At 37.9% G+C, this 20,391-nt stretch overlaps 1 protein-coding gene across 1 annotated transcript; it reads left to right on the top strand.

The window, feature by feature from the left end:
• The first annotated feature begins 1,410 nt into the window (after positions 1–1,410).
• mboat1 (membrane bound O-acyltransferase domain containing 1) lies at positions 1,411–19,002 on the top strand. Its single transcript, XM_023276821.3, has 13 exons — positions 1,411–1,784; positions 3,842–3,987; positions 4,597–4,674; positions 6,049–6,144; positions 9,340–9,395; positions 9,502–9,556; positions 11,553–11,745; positions 13,119–13,311; positions 13,426–13,529; positions 13,609–13,673; positions 13,759–13,891; positions 14,353–14,504; positions 16,319–19,002. Exons 1-13 carry the CDS (start codon positions 1,704–1,706, stop codon positions 16,467–16,469), a joined length of 1,503 nt encoding a protein of 500 aa, XP_023132589.1. The 5' UTR covers positions 1,411–1,703; the 3' UTR covers positions 16,470–19,002.
• The last annotated feature ends 1,389 nt before the right edge of the window (positions 19,003–20,391 follow it).

The following is a 20,391-nucleotide window of genomic DNA, read 5'->3' as shown; positions in this document are numbered from 1 at the left end:
TGTCTCAAAGCTGTGCAGGCCATTGATGTCTCAGTAAAAAGCATTCAGTCATTTTGCAAATGACCTTTTTACTGAGCTGTGCAACGGGAATGATAATTCAGCAATTTTCAAAGTGGGTTTTGATATATGAGGAGTTTTATTTGGTGTTTTGCTACAAAACAGCAGACAATGACTAGCAGAAAAAAGCAAGTGTTGCAAGCCAGGAGAATAAGCTATAAAGTAATATATTTACAGTGTTTTTTTGTTGTTGTTTAAAGTGAGACAGCTGTGCTGAGTATACAGGAATGTGTAAATTATTTTTCTGTTAATGAGTAAAATTTCATATTATATAGTGTAAACAACTTGTAATGTGCAAAAACATATTCATGAGCCTATTTAAACTTCTATAATTTAAAAAATCTGAAAAATACAGTATGCCTCAATAATTTTTCAGAAATCTAGGCTAAAGTATTGACAACCACTGATGTACTTAAATATATGTCTGTAAGATAAATCTTAGAATTTATTGATTTAAATTAAAAAATCTTTGTTTTCAAATATCAATTCAATGAGTTGAATAGACATATAACTGCCTCAGTTTAATATTGTGTGTAGTTTCGACTGACTTTTTTGTCTGGTATTTCAAGATTTAAATATTGTTTGTTCAAAAAATACATAGCTACAGTTCAAAACAAAATCAGATAAATTCTGTTGCTGATTGAGTTAGTTTCTTAAGAACTACAATATAAACCAAAGCATTAAAAAAAAGATACTGAAGAAACTCTAAGTGGAGCAAATTTTTTAAAAAAATGCTTGTCAGCTTAAAAGCTTGTGGTAATTAAGTACATAACACTTCAAATTTGATTAAAATTACACAGAAAACAGTACCTGGAACAACTTTTTTTGAGTAATCAAATTTAATACCAAACATTAAATATGTTGCCAGTAAAAATAACTTTAAATGAAAAAAATGCAAATTCTGCTAACTTAATGCAGTTTGTTAGGTGACCATAATATCATTATAATATTATATTCAGTTTTTCTTGTTGAGCCAAAACATTAATGTTGTCAGAGTGTGCCAGGGGTGTCCTCACTCAAAAGTTCTATTCTTACACTTGCACATATTACAAAACACAAAGCTTTTTCTCATGTATATTCTTTCATTTAAAAAAAAACACAGATTCTTATTTTTTACTGTCAAAACATGGGATTAACACACCTCGAAACCATTTCTTTTGATTTGCTCAGACCAGTAAAATGATTTTACTGATATTGAAAGATAATAAGACCACAACCGTCCAAGAAAAGACCGGGAATTAAAACTCAGCCCATGCAGTGGCCAGGGAGGGGCAGTTATGGAGGGAGGAGGAATTCATCCTAATGAGATCAGCTGATCTGTTTTCAAAATAAAAGCCCCAGATAATACTCAGGAGTTAGTGCGCCATCAGAAGTTTATGTGAGAGTTACTGAAAAGCTTTTTATAGGAGTCAAACAAGATTTTATTTCGCAAGTAGCAACCAGAGAAGCTTTTTATTTGTCCCAGTCCGGCTTGACTGGTACCAAGGAGGAGGAGGAGGAGGAGAACCGCAGATCTGTCCCTGCTCTGCGGACTGGTTTGACTTGTCAGGGATCCTCCGGCAGAGAATGTTTCTGAGCCGCAGTAAACTCTGACCAGTTGGCTGGAAAAAGAAGCGAACCGAGCAGCGGGAAGAACCGGGGCGAGGATGGCCGAGCCGGCGTTCAAAACCACCGGATCCAAGTGGCTGCTGCCCGTCAGTGAGCTGCTGGGTTTCCCTCTGGACCAGGTAGGAACCGACTGACTGCCGGTACCGAGTGTTTGATTAGAGACCTGTTGCTCCAGGTCATGAATGGAGCTGATTCCTACATCGACGCCCACATCGTGGTTCATGATGGTAATAAATCAGAGGCTCCATGTGTTTTCTGAGCACCTGAACTACACTCGAGGGGCTCAATGTCAAGTTTGTTTGGGTTTTTTTTTGCTTGTTTTTGGTCGCTCAGGTATTTCCCTGATTAAACAATTAGTTGATTGGTCTGTCAAATTGTGGAATAAAAGAGGGAAATAGTGACTATTTTTGTCCAAAATCCAAAGATACTCATATTGTTGTCATGGAGATTTAAGGAGCCAAAAATATGTATATTTAAGAAGCTTGAAGTAGGGGATTTAGACTTTTTTGTAACCTGAAAAGTGGACATTGGAGTGGCACAATGTTACTTTTTCTGGCCAAACGGTCTTTTGTTGTTGCTACTGGGTGCTCCTGCAGGAAATACTGCCATGTAGTGTTGGTTAAAGGGGATACTTTCTAAATGTTTGTATAATTCTCTAATTCTCTAAACACCAGAAAAAGTAAAGAAGCACAGAACTGAGCACTCCTTATTAAACACAATATGTCTTTATTTACAGGTGCTACTGGCACAATGGAACACCATTCATTTTTAAGTAAACAACAGAGAAATTAAAGACAAAAAGTCTTTCAATAACCACAAACAATTAAAAATACAAAAACACAATGTGGATTTGGGCACTTTTGTTAATATTTTTGAAAAATTCTACTAGTATTTTTTAACAGTTTGACCACAGCCACCACATAGGCCTATTTGCTAAAAATATGACTGTATTTAATATTTACCTAAATAATTTCATACATGTTAGGATAATATGTAAAAATAGCTATGAATAGCTCACCTACCTCACACTTAAATTTCAATTGTGTATATATATTTTTAGGGTTTGTTAATATTGCCTTAAATAGTAAATTTTTAATGCTGCTATTCGGAGGGTACTAAACTGATTTTCATTGTTTTCTGCAACAGTGACAATAAAGATCTATTCTATTCTATTCTTTATTGGTATGATAATTTTGGCTAAAACATGGCTATGCTAGCTCTTCCTTGGTGGGTTCCAGCAGGTTATCCAATTATATCCGATCCAATTTAGAAATTTTTTTTGAAGACAGCATGTAAAACTTTTTCTTCCTTATCAAAATGGCCAACAGCAAAACACAATTAGCCAACTGGGACACCAACAAAATTGACATTTTTCAAAATTATTAATATTATTTAATTCTATGTAATTTTGATGCATAATTCCACCTCATTACAGCATAAATTGGAATCAAATTGTGATTATGTGTTTCTTGATTTTTAGAAGTTTATCAGTTTTTATGCCATTTCAGGGACCACTGTGATTCCATGATCAGCTGTGACTGTACTGGAATGCGTTTTCAGTGACCTATAGGCACTGATTGGGCATTATTTGATGTATTCCTAGTAAAAAAAATACTCCTTACAAAAATTAAATGTCCAAATTTGCCAGGAGTTTCATTAGAACAATATTACCCTTGAGGACTCGAACACAGTATAATCTGCTATTTTTGTAACTTTGCCCTGTTCTGCTCAGAAAATCCACCAAGTAGAGACATCCCACTGTGTCCATGCAGTCTTTTTGTTTTGTGTTTTCTGTCTTTTTGGATCAGTCTCATCTTGTTCAGCAGTTTGCGTGACTTGTGTCCACAGATTTATGACTATAATAAGCGTAAACATGTTCTGGTTGGTCAGAACTACTTGGTTCTGGTTCATGGTTGAATGGAGGCTGGTTGTGTTGCTTAAATGCACAAATGGTTCTGCCAAAAAAATCATAGTTGCTGGATGTAACTTAAATTCTGAATGTATTTGCAGCCTCCCCAGGCCACCTTTCGCTCTGCCCCTGCATGACAAAATTTAAAAAATTAAGCTATCATGCATTATATCCAGCTGTTTGATAGTCTACCTAACTAATATCACAGCAAACAACACATCTCTATCATTGAAAACCTCCATAATAACTGCCTTTCTCCCCATCCAGGTGAATTTTCTGGCCTGCCAGCTGTTTGCTCTCTGTGCTGCCTTCTGGTTCCGTCTCTACCTCAGTCCTCGACATGCCAACCCTCTGGTCCGACACGCCGTGGCCACGCTGCTGGGCATCGCTTTTCTCATCTTCTGCTTCGGATGGTATAAAATACTGCATTAATTTCCTTTACTGCAATTCTACACCATACACATGTGTTCAGATGAAATATGTGAGAGTTAGTTATCTTTAGCAGTTGAACTCTGTCGACCGTTCTGACATTTTCTTCGCTGATTAATCTGTCCAACATTTTCTTGATTAATTAAGTTGGTTGGTCTATAAAATGTCAGAAAATGGTGAAAACTGACAATCATTGTTTCTTTAGCCCAAAATGATGTCCACAATCCAAAGATATTCATATTACTGTCATACTGATCAAAGGAGTGTGAAAATATTCAAATTTAAGAAGGTAGCACAACGAATTTAGACTTGTTTTCCCTTTAAAAAAAATGACTCAAAATGATGAATCATTTAACAAAATGTTTGGCATTTAACTAATCAATCATTGCACCTCTAGACACATGTTGGAAATGTTTTTGGTTGCATTTGCTGCATTAACAGCAGATTAAATCTGTCTAGATTGTATGAATTCATACACATCACCATGCTACAGACAAACAGCATAATGTCAGATGTTGGCTGAAAGAGTGCTGAATTATTTAAATAGTGAATGTGATGAGGCACGTTTTCTGACCATGTGTTCTGTTCTGCAGGTACTCGGCTCACATTCTGACTGTGGTGTTTGCAAACTACTTGATCATTATCAACAGTGATATCAACAATGTCCACAAGTAAGTGTTGGCTTTCATAGAGCCACAGAAAAGTCTCGGATATGGCTATGTAATGGAGACCAAATGATTGCTTGTGCAGAAATGAGTGTGTAAAAATTTGTTCCAGAGAAACATATCAGATATTATGGGGAGTTATCATGCATTCCTCGTGTACGTAGAGTTCTTTCATCTGCTTTTTAAACTGTCTTGCTGCCTGGTTGGTCTAGTTGTGGACCAACCCACGAAACACTTACCCTTCCTGTTACATTCCTTCATCACAGTTGCTGTGAGGTTTGTCTGTAGACCAGACTGACATGTCTGTCGCGTCATGTTGACAGACGGATGACACAGCTGTTACGACCGCAATGAATTTCCACAGCAGGGATGCAATTCTTGCTATTGTTGTTTTCCTGTCAAATCAGTTTGGCCTGCCCAGAAACCACTGATCTTGTATGTGTTTCAGAGAGACATATTTTTCTTTTTAAATCTTAAACAAATGTTTTTGCTGTTGCTCCTGTCCTTACACTTCCTTGTTTATTCCCTGCCAGTCACACATTCCAATACAGATTATAATGCAAGTTAACGTGTCTTGACCTAAAATACTGTCTTTACAAACATGAAACTGACATAAAGAACATCAGATGAAAGGCAGGCACACATTCCTGCCAAACCAGTCTGTTGGATAAATACAACAGATTGTTTGTGTGCATGTTTACACACCCATTTCTCTCCCTCCTGCCATGTTTTTAGTATATTTGAGGAATTTTGCGAATGCACATCAGTTTTTCTTCATTTTCTTCAAATAATATGCCTGAAATGTGTCCTGTCAGTGTGTTTTGTTTTTTTTTTGTCTCTCTTCAAGAATGAAGCAACATCAGTCAGTTTGGTTGTGGTATTCACATGTATCTTCAGGCAGAGCAAGACAAAACCAGTATTGTTCAAATGCATTCCAGTATCAACATGCCTGTTACACACACCTGTGTTACAGGGTGATAGGAGGTAACTGAGTGAGTCAAGACAAACTCAGGACACTATAGTTCACACACACAAAAATCAGCTCTGTTAGGTAATAATTTGAGACTGAAGGATTTGTGGTGATGTATATTTATGTAAGTGTGAAAGTTCTAAACAGCAGGAAAAAAATCTTGCGGAATCTGGTTCATAATGCAGAGGTTGAAGAGATGTGACTGTCGTTTCCAGTTATTCCATGTGAGTAATTGCTTTATTGTGTAGCTGTTTCAAGAAACTCTTCAAAGGAGTTTCTTAATCCACCTCAACAGTAACAACTGATGAGTCAACTATAGATACACTAAGAAGTGTTAGACCTGCTTGTCATGTCTCTATCACAAGAACATCTCTGAAATGTGTGACTTTTGTTCATTCCTCCACTTGCAGGTATTCCATGCTGACCGCTATGGGCTACCTGACAGTATGCCAAGTGAGCCGAGTCTTCATCTTCAACTATGGGATTCTTTCCACGGACTTCTCTGGGTGAGGAAAAGCTGAATCATTTTTTGCTGCCATCTTATTTCTCTGCCGCACCTTCTTGCTGACAGCTCATTAGTTATTCCAGTCACAGAGCGAGTCCTTCATTATCAGTTAACCTTTCCAGAGTGTGTGATACCTACTCACACCCTGGTCAGAACCACAGCCCTAAACAAACACGACAACACTGATTAAAAAGCCGCAACACGGATTGTTCACAGTTGACATTGTTCAGTCAGGTAGAGTTAAGGTGCTTGCTGCCTCCTGGCAACTCCAGTTTTTTCACCAAAGCAAGACAGAACAGTTGGTTGAGGGTTTTATTTGAAGGGTTACTTTGAAACCCTAGAACGGTTGTGAAGAAATGATAAAATTAAAGCACTGGAACAAAAAGCAAAGTGAGATTGGAAGTGCCCTCTCTGTGATTGCACATTATGTCATAAATTAAAGGTCAAAAACTGAACTATTTAGAAATCAAACCTCAGCCCACGTGTCTTAACTGCAGCTCTTAGATTGATTGATTGATTCAATAAAGATAGTTTTTAAAGATCCCATTTGGTGAAAATCCATTTTTATTGTCATCTTTATGTCTTTAAAACTTGAAGGTGTAAAGTATTGTCTCTGACAATATAAAGACATTTTCTGCTGCCATTCCTTAACTAGAAGCCTCCCAGCATTACAACACAGTCAGCATTTTATTCAGTTTCTAGGTGAACCAATAGTTGCTGAGCTAAACATTTGTATAACCCCGGCCCCTCACTGCTGCTTCCGTGATGAATGAGGTTGTTCTCTTGCTATAGACACTTTGCTCACTTAAAATGTCATCAGCACCCAATGTTCTGACGTTGGCTGCAAGAGTAAACACAAGATCCTTCATGCACTCCCAGCATCTGAGGAACTAAAGGCTCAGTGGATTACTTTTATTTTTCATGGCAGCATCACCAAAACAACAGGAACATCTTTACTGTTAGCATACTATGCAGCTAATGTGGCTAATGTCACCATTAGCTTTGATTATATAACCACAAGTGACAACTACGTGAAAATAGCAAAGGGAAGAGAAGGTCAGACGAGGTGGAAAGTTTAAGTCTGATGTGACACCAGTAAACAAAGACTTGTTGGGTTATTGTGTATTTTTTGTTGCTCTCTGTGCTTCAAACTCAGCTGCTGTTTCCATCTGCTTCTCCCTTGCTCTCTGTGCTCACAAAAACTACATTTTAATACAGCTGCATACAAAAAAAAGTGTTTTCATTTCTATGTTTTTCTATTGATGGTGTCAGACAACAGAGTGAGTATAAAGTAATGTATAAAACTGAGCCCTTTAAGACTACAAATTAAGCAGTAGTCACTTCAGGACAACTGCCAAGCTGCTGCTCTGCACTGCTAAGCTACTGATTTAAAATCAACAGTTGTGTTGTGAATTTGGTGACATTCCCATATAAAAAGATCGCTCAGAGAGAAGGGTTGAAAAAGCCATAGAAGTGTTGATCTCACATACTTATTCTGTATGTCGACTGCCAGGCTTTTAGCTGCTGGGAGAGTCTTCTTCCTGAAGGAGGTGTGGTCAGAAGAAGTGGAGTTGCATTTAAAGCGACAGACACTGAAACAGTCTGCTTAGAACTGGACTTAGTCCAGGAGTTATACAATCAGAATACAATGAACCATCTTTGGTGTGTTTTGAGCTGAAAAATTGAAAGACACATTCTGTTGACATGTGAGACTTTTATTAATTTACTGAGACTTTGGGAAATGTATCTAAACATGGAACTGACTAATCTTGTGGTCATGTGCGTAGGGTTAATGTCTGAGTCTGTACCAGTGGAAATGCTCATGCCAGACAAAGTGGGTAATAGAATTTAGTGTGTGCGATGCAGTAAAAGGTGACTCTGCTGTCCCCTGTACTCAGCAACTTCTCTGCCTGGTTCCAGCGTGGATGAATTTGTTGGCAGCTTCACTTAAACTCCATGTGACTCCAGTGTTGAGCAGAGCTGTGAGTCAGGCCTCAGTATGAATCTGAATCAGGAAACAGCTTTAGTTAGGCTTCAACGTTAAAGTCCAGTATGAAAGGTTGTGAATCACAGACTGCAAACACTATTTAACCAGCATTTAATGAATTAATCAGGTTGAACAAAAGTTGAGTGACTCACTTTTTCTGACCTAACAGCTCTCATTCTTGTTTTCTGCTTTCCCTGCAGATGTATTAGTTGATCTCCAAATTGTCCTTAAAGTCTCAGTTTGTCCAAAAGCTGATCATTTCTGAATCTGGCACTGAATGAACTCAAACTGTTATTTACTTTGCCGTATCTACATGGAAAACACAGTCTTTGGGCTCCAGTGGTGGAGTGCTGCATGTACCGGCTGGCACCCAGAAAATGTTTCTCTAAAGCCCACTGCCAGCCCTCATTGAGCTGGCACCGCCAGCCGCACGGCCAGAACCTCTCCGCCTCAGTTTTCCATGCTGTGCACACAATGCAGCCCACTCACAGACAGAAACCAGAATGTGTGACTGGGAGAGGGAGGCGAACGGGGACAGAATGGGAGTGAGACTTAGTTTATATGTGCCTTTGTGCAAACACACTCACATTCTTTGGACAGAGAGCTCAGTATCTGTGAATGAAACAAGGCCAGAGTGTGTGAGACTCACTGTACAGACCTTATTGGCCTCCGCTGTTGCATCTCTTCAGTGTCACTTATTGTATTTTACTGTTTACTGCATTTAAAACTACCCTCCAGCACCATTCTATCAGCGGAACAAACCTTAGGATGTGAGTTTTCACAGCTCTAAACTTGACAGGCTGAAAATCTGGCTGTACTTGTTTCAAAAAGGCATGACTGAATGAAACTCTGAGGGTGGAATGACTGGATTAATAAGTGACCTGATTCAGCACTGCTGGAAAAGAATGAAGCGATTCACCTGCAAAGTAAATTCTGTGCAGAAGCTCAGCATGCTGCAACATGGGAGACCCTTTGTTTTATGCTGTGAATGTATTTAATGATTAGAAAGTGGTTTCTTTCACTAAAACATCCTTCTCATAGGACTGACATGTTTTCTGAGCTGCATTCTCTATAAAATCATATTCAAATTTCCCACCTATATCACTATTTAACATTCTCTTTAATATAGTTTTAATGCTAATCAATTCCAAAATTGACAAAATCAAGTTTATTATTAAAATGATTTACCTGCTGCCTTCTTCTGCTCAGACCTTTGATGATTGTCACCCAAAAGATCACCACTCTGGCCTTCCAGCTGCATGATGGTAAGAAGTAAAAACACACTTTTTAAAAAATGTCTTTTATCAAAAATATCTATTAGAGTGAAATTTAATATTATTATTATATCTAGCTTCCTGTTTTTCTTTTCAGGTATGTGTAAGAAACCCGAACAGCTGACGTCAGAGCAGAAGCTTATGGCCATAAAGTAAGTTTTTCATTCTTTAAAAAAAAAAAAAAAAACTAATTATAGTAATGTTTGTATTTATTATACAGGGCTCATTATTTTGTATGTTGCTTTGTGAAACTACATTAAATTACAGTGACTAACGCAGTGCTAGAGCTGCAAATATACATGAAAAGTAATCACAATCAGTAATTCAGCTTCCTACAATTATGTGAATATGATTGGCTGCTGTATTTACATTTTAAATGCACATAGAAAACAGCTAATTTAGATTATATTATTTGGTTTAAACTTGGGTAAATCTGACATTAGAACTCTTTATTTCAGTCTTTTCAAAGTATTGTATTTTCACATCTGTCTGAGTAAACTGCAGCTGCATAATTGTATCTTCTGCAGGCTGCATGTGAGACGTTTAGGGACCAACGGTAAACTGTAGTCATCTATTTAACCTGAGTTTAACCTGTTCTCAGTTTATCGGAGAGATGACAGACAACATCCAGAAATGACTGGTGACAAAATGAGTACATATTTTCTGATAAAAATACACAAAATCACTGATATTATTTACATCAATGCAAAACTGTGGTATGCAAATTATTATTCATTAGCATGCAAGGTTAATTAATATCATGTTGTACCAAAAGTGACAGGAGGTGTGACTACATCATCTATTGATGTTTGTTTGTTCTGAAATGTACTTAAAATCTGCCCTTTCCTTTGACATTTTAAAGTTATATTACATTAGATTCCAGTTGCATTGTTTTGTGATTATTGTGTGTTGAGACAATGCAGATGTTTTCATTATATGTTCAGTACCTTTCAAATACATTTCTCTTGTGAAATTCTTTCACATAACTAAGACTATAGAAGCTTAAAAATAGACTTTCTCAAATAATTCCAAGGGACCGAAATGAGGGTTTTCTTAGTAAAAGAAAACTAAGAATAAATGGACTAGAGGTCTGTATTTCAAATGAATTCAGCCTTTTTCTTTCTTTCTTTCTTTCTTTCTTTTAAACTTGATCTTTGTGGTGCATTTACAGACAGATGGCAAAATAATGGAAAAACATCTATCCCTGGCTTTATGTTTTTCCTTTAATTAATTTAACCTGCCTGTTGTTCACACTGTAGGATAAAAGTGTATCTGTGCACAGGAGGATAAATACCTAAATGATGCCAGAATGCATCTGAATTAACACTTTGGTTAAAGAATAAATAACCTTTTCTTTTCCTTTAGCCACGAAGGACAAAGACAAGCAGATGAAATCATGGTGAATAGCTTGTTCATGAAAAAAAGCATGCTGAGAACTTAGAAGAGGCATCATTTTGCATGGAAACCTCACATTTTTGCGCATGTGAACTGATAAAATCACATTCATCAGTGTAGCACGCATGCCATTTTTAAACTGAATTTAGAAATGCATAGAAAAGCAACCCTGCAGTAAATATGATTCTCTTCTGTTTGGTATCTTACTTAAAAATTCCTGCAACTACCTGTAGATTTGGGTACGGTTTAATTTGACTAATTTGTTTCCACTTTTACTTGCAAGTTCTAGTTGTACTGTAACTTTACATACATTCTTTAATGCATTTATAACAGATCAGCTCAGTTTGTGACAACTTTGCTTTGTGGAATTGATTTGCAAACTGAAAAGCAGGTTTTAAAAATAATTTCCAGATTCTTCAATTTTTGGTCACAGTTCATAACCAGCTTTGATACCCAAAGCTGGCTTCCTTGAATGCTTTAATTGGAGGATCTAGAGGAGCCAGATCAGAAGCTAATTTCTAACATTTATAATGATAAATTTAAAGCATCACAGCATATGTGCTTTTACGTAACCTAACCTTTACATCTGGAAGCAACATCATAGGTTTACAGGACCACTGTTTCATTGTTTAACTTTTATTTAAAGATACATGGCATGCATTTTTCTTACATCCATCCAATGTAGAATGAAATTTTTGCTGCATTTCACCTAAAGTGATCACAGACTGTTTTGTTTCTCCTGTCTCTCTGCAGCGTGAGGCCTTCTCTCATCGAGTACCTGAGTTATAACCTGAACTTCCTGAGCATCTTGGTGGGGCCGTGCAGTAACTATAAGGATTATACAGACTTCATCGAGGGCCGACACATCAGCAGGAGGCTCAGGCTGCACTCTGGAACCTGTAATGGACAGAATGGATATGATAAGACTCCAGAACCGTCACCTACGGTAAGTTCATGATACAGATGTGTCCTGCAGGCTTCTCCTGGTTTCATTTTGATCCTCACTGAGATTAATATTGTCGTACGAGGAGATGGAGAAAGATGTTGTGGTTTACTTTTAATATTTAATATCTAAAAATGGCACAAGTTTAGTATTAAATTCCCTGTCCTGTTTGAAATCTAGAATAAATTCATCGTGAAGCATACATTTCCCTTTTACCTTGGTTCTTGTTTTATTCTCTGAAGTTTAAGTAAATGCTGCTTGGCTCCTAAACAGCTGGAGTTATTCAATTGCAGACATCTGACTCATTTACAGTCTTCCTGTATATCTAATAAGATTTTAGTGTTACCATAAGGCTGTATATAAAAGATAGATAACCATAGATAGTCACTCAGTGTAAATACCCTTTTAAAGACTTGAGTGTGGAGTTTTGCCAATGCTAAGGTCTGCACGATATTGGGGGAAAAAACTGCTGTATATTGTTATCTGTGATATGAAAAAATGTAGGAATTTGCACCAGATGGCTGCAATAACTCTGTTTGGAAAGAAACAATCGCTGGAGAATAACAGGGTGATTTTGTAGGCTAGTGTATCTGGATCAGAAATAAAAAATTATATTTTTAGGACCCTTGTATAGTGCAATGCTGGCAAAGACATTCAAAATAGAGTTGATTTTGCTCTGGATGGCTTTGGGCTGATTTGTGGTGCTGATTTAAATAATCAAACTGACTGAGTTTTTTGAGTCTTCCTCATTTTGGTGATGTCCAAATGCCAACAAACTTATAGATGAACTTATAAAGAAAACTACGTGTATTTGAGAGGCTTTTAATTATTGAATTTAAAAAGTAAGTTATGTTTTATTAAACAGATTTCCACTGTAGATTAATCATGGAAAATATGTTTTGTTTTTGTATCAAGAAGCAAAAAATTTTTGTTTTTAACTTGTATGTGTGCACACTGCACTGTGAATGTTAAAATTCTTTTAAAAAGAGATCCTGCTTTGCCATCTATTTTACTTTAAACTGGATCATAGTTTACAGAATAAACAACATGCTCTATTATTGGAGGCTTGAAACTAGTGATTCAGACCATAAACTCATTAAGAAAATGTTCATTGAGGCAACAAATGAAGTGAGAAGTCAGTTAATTTTCTCAAACTTCTATAGAATCTGACTTTGTTTTGCTGCCAGAAGCGTCACCCCCTGCTGGCTGTTAGAAAGAAAGCAGGTTTAATAAGTAATACTGGCTTCCTTTTTCAAATGTAGAGGCTACGTCTACCCTTTTATATACAGTCTGTCGGAGTTTAAGGTCACCGAGCCGTCATGTATTTGTACTGTGTGTTTCCATGAATGCTCAGCAGTTTTCTGTTTCCTCTGCAGGATTCTGTCTGTAGAAAGCTGCTGGTCTGCAGTGGCTGCATGCTCTTCTTCCTCACTGTGACTCGTTCTTTGCCGATAAAGTACAACGTCGACCCCGACTTCGTCAGCAGAGCCTCTTTCCTCACCAGGCTCACATACGCCTTCTTCTCCATACAAGCTGCGAGGCCCAAATTCTACTTTGCCTGGACACTAGGTGAGAACAGGTTGTTTCGTAAAAGCCGGCCAGTCATCTGCTGCTCATATAATGGAGACGCTTTTTATTTTCCATTACCGTGGCAGTCATGTGGTTGTTTTCCTGTCATTGCAGCTGACGCAGTGAACAACGCTGCCGGTTATGGTTTCCTGGGGATGGATGAAAATGGAAAACCATCCTGGGACCTGATCAGCAACCTCAACATCATTGGGATCGAGGTACCAACCCATGATTTCAGTGTGATAGTGATTAATAAACGGAGCACGCAGTTACTTTACCGACTGATCTTTTTTTCAGACAGCAACCAGCTTCAAGACCTTCATAGACAACTGGAATATTCGAACAGGAATTTGGCTCAAGACGTAAGTTCTGCAAATGTTAACTCGGCTTTACATGGCCATAATCAGAACTTCCTGAATTTAATTCCTCTCTTTATTCTCCTCTCAGGGTTTGTTACGACCGAGCGCCGAAGCACCGGCTGGCGTTGACCTTCATCCTGTCGGCTCTGTGGCACGGAGTTTATCCAGGATACTACTTCACCTTCCTCACTGCCATCCCTATCACTGTGGCTGCCAGAGCTGTGAGTAGTTTACCTGTATGCCAATATATAAAATGACAAACAAAACTGCGTACTGTAAATTTTGAATACTCGGGACAGTTCTTTTTCCAGTTTCAACTTTGCAATTATGATAGCAATGTTAAGATTAAGGAAACCATCTCATTTTTCTGAGCAAAACTGCTAACAAAAACTTTTCTTTACAGTATCAAAGTGTCTTTTCTCTAGAAATATAATTAATATCTGTTCAGTCAAAACTCGTACCTCTGCAGGAACAGCTTTCATCTCAAATTTTAGAGTAACACCAACACTTTATTGATCTGCATCTGACTTTAAATAGAAAAAAGCTCAACAGCCAAATAAAACGTACAAAAATACTGCAGATTCGGTAGTCGAAATGCATATAATCTGACAACGGAATAACTTAAAGACAGTAAGCCTTGTCCCTGTGTGAAAACAATAACTTCTCCATCTCTTCCCATCAGGTGAGGAAGTCTGTTCGCCACCTCTTCCTTGGCTCCAGGGTTTTGAAGTCGGGTTACGACATCCTAACTTGGGCAGCCACTCAGTTCGCCATCTGCTACACCGTCATGCCTTTTCTGCTGCTCGCAGTCGATGACACTCTGGTTTATTACAGGTATGTCCAACCTAAAAGCTGCAAAATGTGCAGGTGTAAGAAACAAAGTGATTTTAAGCAGAAATTACTGAAAACATTAGTGCTGCTGTGATAGAAAAGTGTCACTGGTGATGCTTCTCTTCATCTCTTCTGTTTTTGCCATCTCTAGTCCTAATTTTCTTGACTTTTTCATGTTGCTCAGCCATTTTTTTTAAATTACTAGCAGTATTTCTTTCTTCTTTTCAGTCATCAGTTGAAGCTGTTTGATCTTATTTGGAATTTAAAATGTGCATCTGGACAGTTATAGATATTTTAACAAGATTTTACCATTTCTTTTATTTTAACTGATTTGTTTTAGTTTATTGTTATTTTGTGTCTTGTGCAGTTGCAGATTACACAAGTGGGATGTTTGCTAGCTTATGCTGTACATTTTTCTTTGTGCAACAAGTGTCTTTCTGCAGAAATGTTGCAATATCTTCTATTTAGTTCAAGATATATTTTGAGGTATTTTACCTTTATTAAACAGTTGAGAAAACAACGGGAAAATAATACATGATATACAGGCTAGACAGTGTGGTTATTACTCCGTCAAGGAGGCAGAGACTTGGCAGACGATCAGCATTGGTTTGTCTTTCTGTCCTTCTGTTAGCAACATTACTCAAAAATGGACCAACGGATTAGGATGAAATTTTCAGGGAAGGTCAGAAATGACACAAGGACCAACTGATTAGATTTTGGCAGTGATGCGGCTTATAGTCTGGATCCATGACTTTATTGAAGATTTCTGTATCATTGATAGCGGCACGGCATCACTGTAACTATGACAACCAATCAGCTGCCTGCTGACGATAACATGATTGCGATCCTACAACAAATCTACCACTGTGGACTTATCAGGACTTATCCATCATAAATCACACGACGACTGAGCAGCCTTGGCGGAGTACTGCGCTCTCTGAGTGCTTTTCTGGTCTATTATGGGCTTTTATCATTTGGACACCATGCGTGGATCTAATTTTATGTATTGTATATGCATTAAATGTTTAAACCTCTACCTTTAGGAGGGAAAAATTAGTTTGGAACTCTAAACTGCCAGTTATCGCTGTTTTATTTTATATTCTGTCCCCATCCAACAGTTTTAAACATTTGTGATAAGTGGTGCCTTTCAGTCTGTTTTATGGACATTTTGGCAGAGTTTACATGTTGTTTTTGCCACAAATCTGTCTGCAATTTAAATTTTAAAAAAGTATTTCTGAGGGTCCGTGCCAGGCAAAAAACTGTGCGCATGTAAAACTAGAAATTTCTTCTGCTGCAAAGTTTAAACCAGAATTTTAAAAAATACTAATATAAATTGTCAATGCAATGTGCAATTCTTCATTTTTCATGTGTAATATTTCTTATTCCCTCAGTATAATTGCCAGCATTACTTTATACTGTCCAAGCCTAACCTTTACATTTCCTATTTTATTTCAGAGTTTTATTTTATTGCTTTTCTATTTTTTTATTCACTGCATTTCTTATGTTCTGTCATTTTGTTTTTCTGAGCAATGTCAAGCACAAGAATTTCCTTCAGGATTTAAAAAGGATTTTATCTGGTCTTATATATTTGAAGGTTTTCAGTGACATATTAATGATATATCAAGAGACACTATGCCAACAAAGCCCCTTCTACTGGGATTTAGACATATATTACACTTTAATTCTTTTTTTTTGTAAAATTAACAAAAAGTATGGCATTTTATTTTTTAAGGCGATATCTTGTGTCTAACACTTTTTCTTCATGTCACATTTTTACCCTGATTAAAAGTTCCACTCAGTTTATCCGTCTTTTTTAGGTCCATGTACTTCCATGTGCACATCATCAGCATTCTGGCTGCGGTCGCCCTCCATCGGAGACATAAACCCAGGGAACCCTCGGCCTCCTCAGCTCCGTGCTCAGCCCAGTGCCAGCCTGTTCACTCCAACAACAATGACAAAGTGGACTGAAAAGCTCCTCTTCACGTTCTTTTACCAGCTGCTCAGAGACAAGTGAGTATCCCCACAGGGCGACTTAAAATGGAGAAAACTTTGCGCTATTTATTTTTTGGACCGTACGGAGTAAAGAGACAGACGATGCCAGATTTGTTACCTGTGGCGCTGAATTTACACAAGACGATGCATCAGACATGAACTCAGCAGGCTGACTGTACAGAGAAACTCTGAGTGAACGCTGGCCTCCCTCCACTCTTCCCCCCCCCAGCTCCCCACTGTCCTCCACCCCACCTCAGCACCAGCCTGCCCCCTCCAGCAACAATGCAACAGTGTGAAGACAGAAATGAGGCTCACTTTCGTTGCTGTCCTCCATCCGCACTGTCCCACTGACTGGCTGGACTGAAGCCAGCGCAGTGGGAGAGCAGCTCATAAACAGGCCGCAAATACCACAAAAACGCGTGCATAAACAGACGCTGGGAAACAAATATGCACATACTCTCTCTCGGACACGCTTGCACTCGGTCGCACTCGGCCGGCACACAAAGGCCGCTCTTGTGAGGCCACAACAGAGCTCGCCAAGAGGGGCGAGCTGCACCCTCTGCACCCAGATGATGTAGATTTATGTAAGTTTCAACCCACCGTCGTCTATCAGTGCAAAACTGTGCACTGTGTCAGTATTTATCCCACTGAAAACCTCATGAAATACTCATCAGATCCTGCAGCTCTGGAAGCATCGCTATTTCTGCTGTGGTGGAGTTTTCAGGTCGGACAGCAGCTCCTCCAGGTGAGGAAACTGCAGAAAAAGAAGAAACTTGCACAGTTAACAAATGATAAAATGGTGGAAATGTTGGAAGCATAAAAGCACTTTTCACAGTCTAGTCAGCAATACACTTTCCTGTCTTTTTTTTTTTTTTTTTAATTTTTTGTAGCAGCAGGGACTTTAACAGTGACACAGTTTCTAATATGTTATCATGAGTATGGTGCTGGAAACCTGCTATCATGATACAGTCAGTGAACAAAAAGCTGAGAGGAAATCCACTTAACTTTTCTCACTTTTTGGACGATGCAAGAACAGAAAATATGACAAAAAACAGCAAGTCAAATGTGTTTCCTCTGAGTGGTGCTGTGTTGGATCTGTGGTTCTCTGCAGGATTAAGAGTCTGTTTTAAGAGAGACATCTGGTGGTTGTTTGTGTCTCAACTGAGCTGAATGAAGCGACGAAGGTAATTTACATGTGGCTGAATCAGGCTGTCGTCCTTCAGCAACTTCATGAGCTGATTTTTGTTCCACCGATATTATAATTTATCATCAAAATTCGCATTTTTCTGTCTCTACTGGTATTTACTTTTTGCACAGTTGAAGTTGCTGGATATTTTGATCACAGTAGGAAGAAATTAGCACTGTTGATGATGGTTTGGGAGCTTGTGGCACAGTGGTTTGGTTAATATTGGTGCTACCTGCAGGCTTTCAGCTGCATTTATTCTAACAAGGTTTGCTGGCTATGCTAAGACGTTGCAATGCAAGAACTTGAAATCTCTTTAAATGGGTTTCCAACGGAAAACGCATTTTATTTCCGTGGGTTTAACATGTTTGTGCACCAGGTTTGCCTATTTAATAACACTGGAGAAACAATCTTAATGTATTTTGTTGCCTGCTTTGGAAGAATGTGCATTTTCCAGCTATTTTGGCTCAGTTTATATATTAACTCAGCCCTCTAATTCCTCCAATTTCAAACCTCAGAGTAGAGCCATGTTTTCTTTTATATACAGTTTTCCCTCCTGAGAGATGCATAAAAAAAGACATTTCTTATCTTTGCTGCAGTGTGAAGGAGCATTGTATGATGGAGTCCGGGCACAAATGAAATTAACAGTAATGATTGAATAAACGCTGCAGGGGATTATTTAAGATTTTAACTCTGGGGGAGGAAAATACAAATTAACCTAATGAGTCTCCTTTGGCTAATTCTTCCCTTTATGACTAAATCTTTTTATCTGCAGCCATGTTGGATTAAAGATGCCACCAGTTAATTTTTTGTTGATTATGTTTGAATGCACATTATCAGCTCTTATGGAGTTAATGAAGTGTCAATAATGAAGCCCTGAGGGCCCAAACACTGGCAATTTCTTTTGCAAGATGCTATTTTGTTAGCAACTCTAAACTTTTAGACCTGAAAGAAAAAGAAATCTGATGATAGTACACTTAAACGAGGGACGTAATTCGTAGTACGGCTTTGCTATAATAATAAAAGTCTAATACCATTTTGTAAAACAGAGTAATTGGAACTGTCCATAACTTTAAATTTGTCTACATGTTTTTAGAGCAGAACTGAGCAATGAGTGACAAATATACAGTATGAATCTGTTGTCAGAATGAGCAGCTATTTGAGTGATTTAATAATGAATTATTTTTTGTGTGTGTGTGTGTTTTGCAGATGTGTGTGTTATCTAAATGTACTGACTGTGAGAGTGTATGTGAATTATTTTATTACAAGCTTGCTTCATTTTAGTATTTGTTCGTGCGGAGGAATGAGTGGTATCAAGAAATCTAATAAAGCTTCAGTGAAATAAATAATCGGGTATTTGATCACTTTTTGACATACTTATTGTTGTATTCTGGTGATATAAATATAGAATCTGTGTTTCATTAGCAGGAACAACCTCTGTTTAATCATTCGGTGTGTTGATGTTCACACTGACGCTCTCTCTATGCGACGCTTCTCCCAAGGTGTTAAACCTCCGGTGAGTTTCTCAGCTCCTTCTTCGTCCCTCGAGTCTTTTCTCTTTTCCCTTCCAACACAAATACACCTGAGTGTATGTTTGTGTGTTGTCATCAACAGCTAATAACAACCACACAGCAGGATAAAGACAACAACAAACATGAATATAAGACACTTAAATCACTGTAACTCCTGCTCACATTTCTTCGCTAACTAGAGCTGCCAGTTGTTTTGTACTGACAAATTGTCCTGCAAAGTGGAGAAAACTGAGTTATATGAGGAGTTTCTGCAAACACAACCAGCATCCAAGTCTATTCAGTTCACAGCTGGAGTTCATCTGCAGGGAAATAAGGTGAAGGTGTGGTGCATTAGCAGCTGTGCTTGCACTGCTGTCTAAACACTTCTAAGTATGTGCCTCTTTTTTAAGTCTCTCTCTGTGTGTGTGTGTGTATATATATGATATATTTGAACAGTAAAGCCCAACATTATTCCTCTCCATGACAAATAATGATTGACGGGGACTTTTTATTTGGCCAGACACAAATGAGAAAAGAAGACAAGGTTGTTTTTTTTCATATTTTTACTAAAAATGCCATGCCCAAAATCACTCATACCCCTTGTTGCAGATGTTTGAGAAAATGCAGTTTCTATACCATTTTAATTTCTACTATGTTTGAGAGCATTCTAATGCACTAAAATTTCTGATGCCAACATCACAAAGCAGACTCTGCACAAGACTCCTTAGCACATGCGATGCTTTGGGGGTGTTTTTCATCCAGTAGACCAGGAAACCTTCTCAAAGTAATTGTCCTTATGGGAAAAAAAGGATTGTATTAAGATTTTGGAGGAAAATAAATGGCATTCTGCAGAAAAATCTGACCTTTGGCAACATTGGAACAAGTTGAAACTTGCAGCGCAAGTGGTTGAAAAATGGTTAATGATGAACACAATCAGCATTACGCAGTGACCCAGCCAGAGTCCAGCCCTGAATTTAATCAAGAATCTGTGGAGGAAACTGAAGATCAGAGGGTTGAAAGGAACAAAATCCCAGTGGAGACATGCAGAAGCTGTTCGATTACCGTGGCGACAAAGAATTATACTGATTACTGAGCGCGGGTATGATTAATTTTGAACATTGCATTGTTAGTAAAAATGTAAAGAAATATCATGTTTGCCCATTTTTTTTTTACCTTTTGTTCATGTCATTTCCAGCCATATAAA

Source organism: Amphiprion ocellaris, chromosome 9, assembly GCF_022539595.1.
Source record: "Amphiprion ocellaris isolate individual 3 ecotype Okinawa chromosome 9, ASM2253959v1, whole genome shotgun sequence".
In the NCBI taxonomy this organism is placed as follows: Eukaryota; Metazoa; Chordata; class Actinopteri; family Pomacentridae; genus Amphiprion; species Amphiprion ocellaris.
The sequence above is the reverse complement of the archived record's forward strand: the minus strand, read 5'-3'. Positions and strand labels throughout refer to the sequence as shown.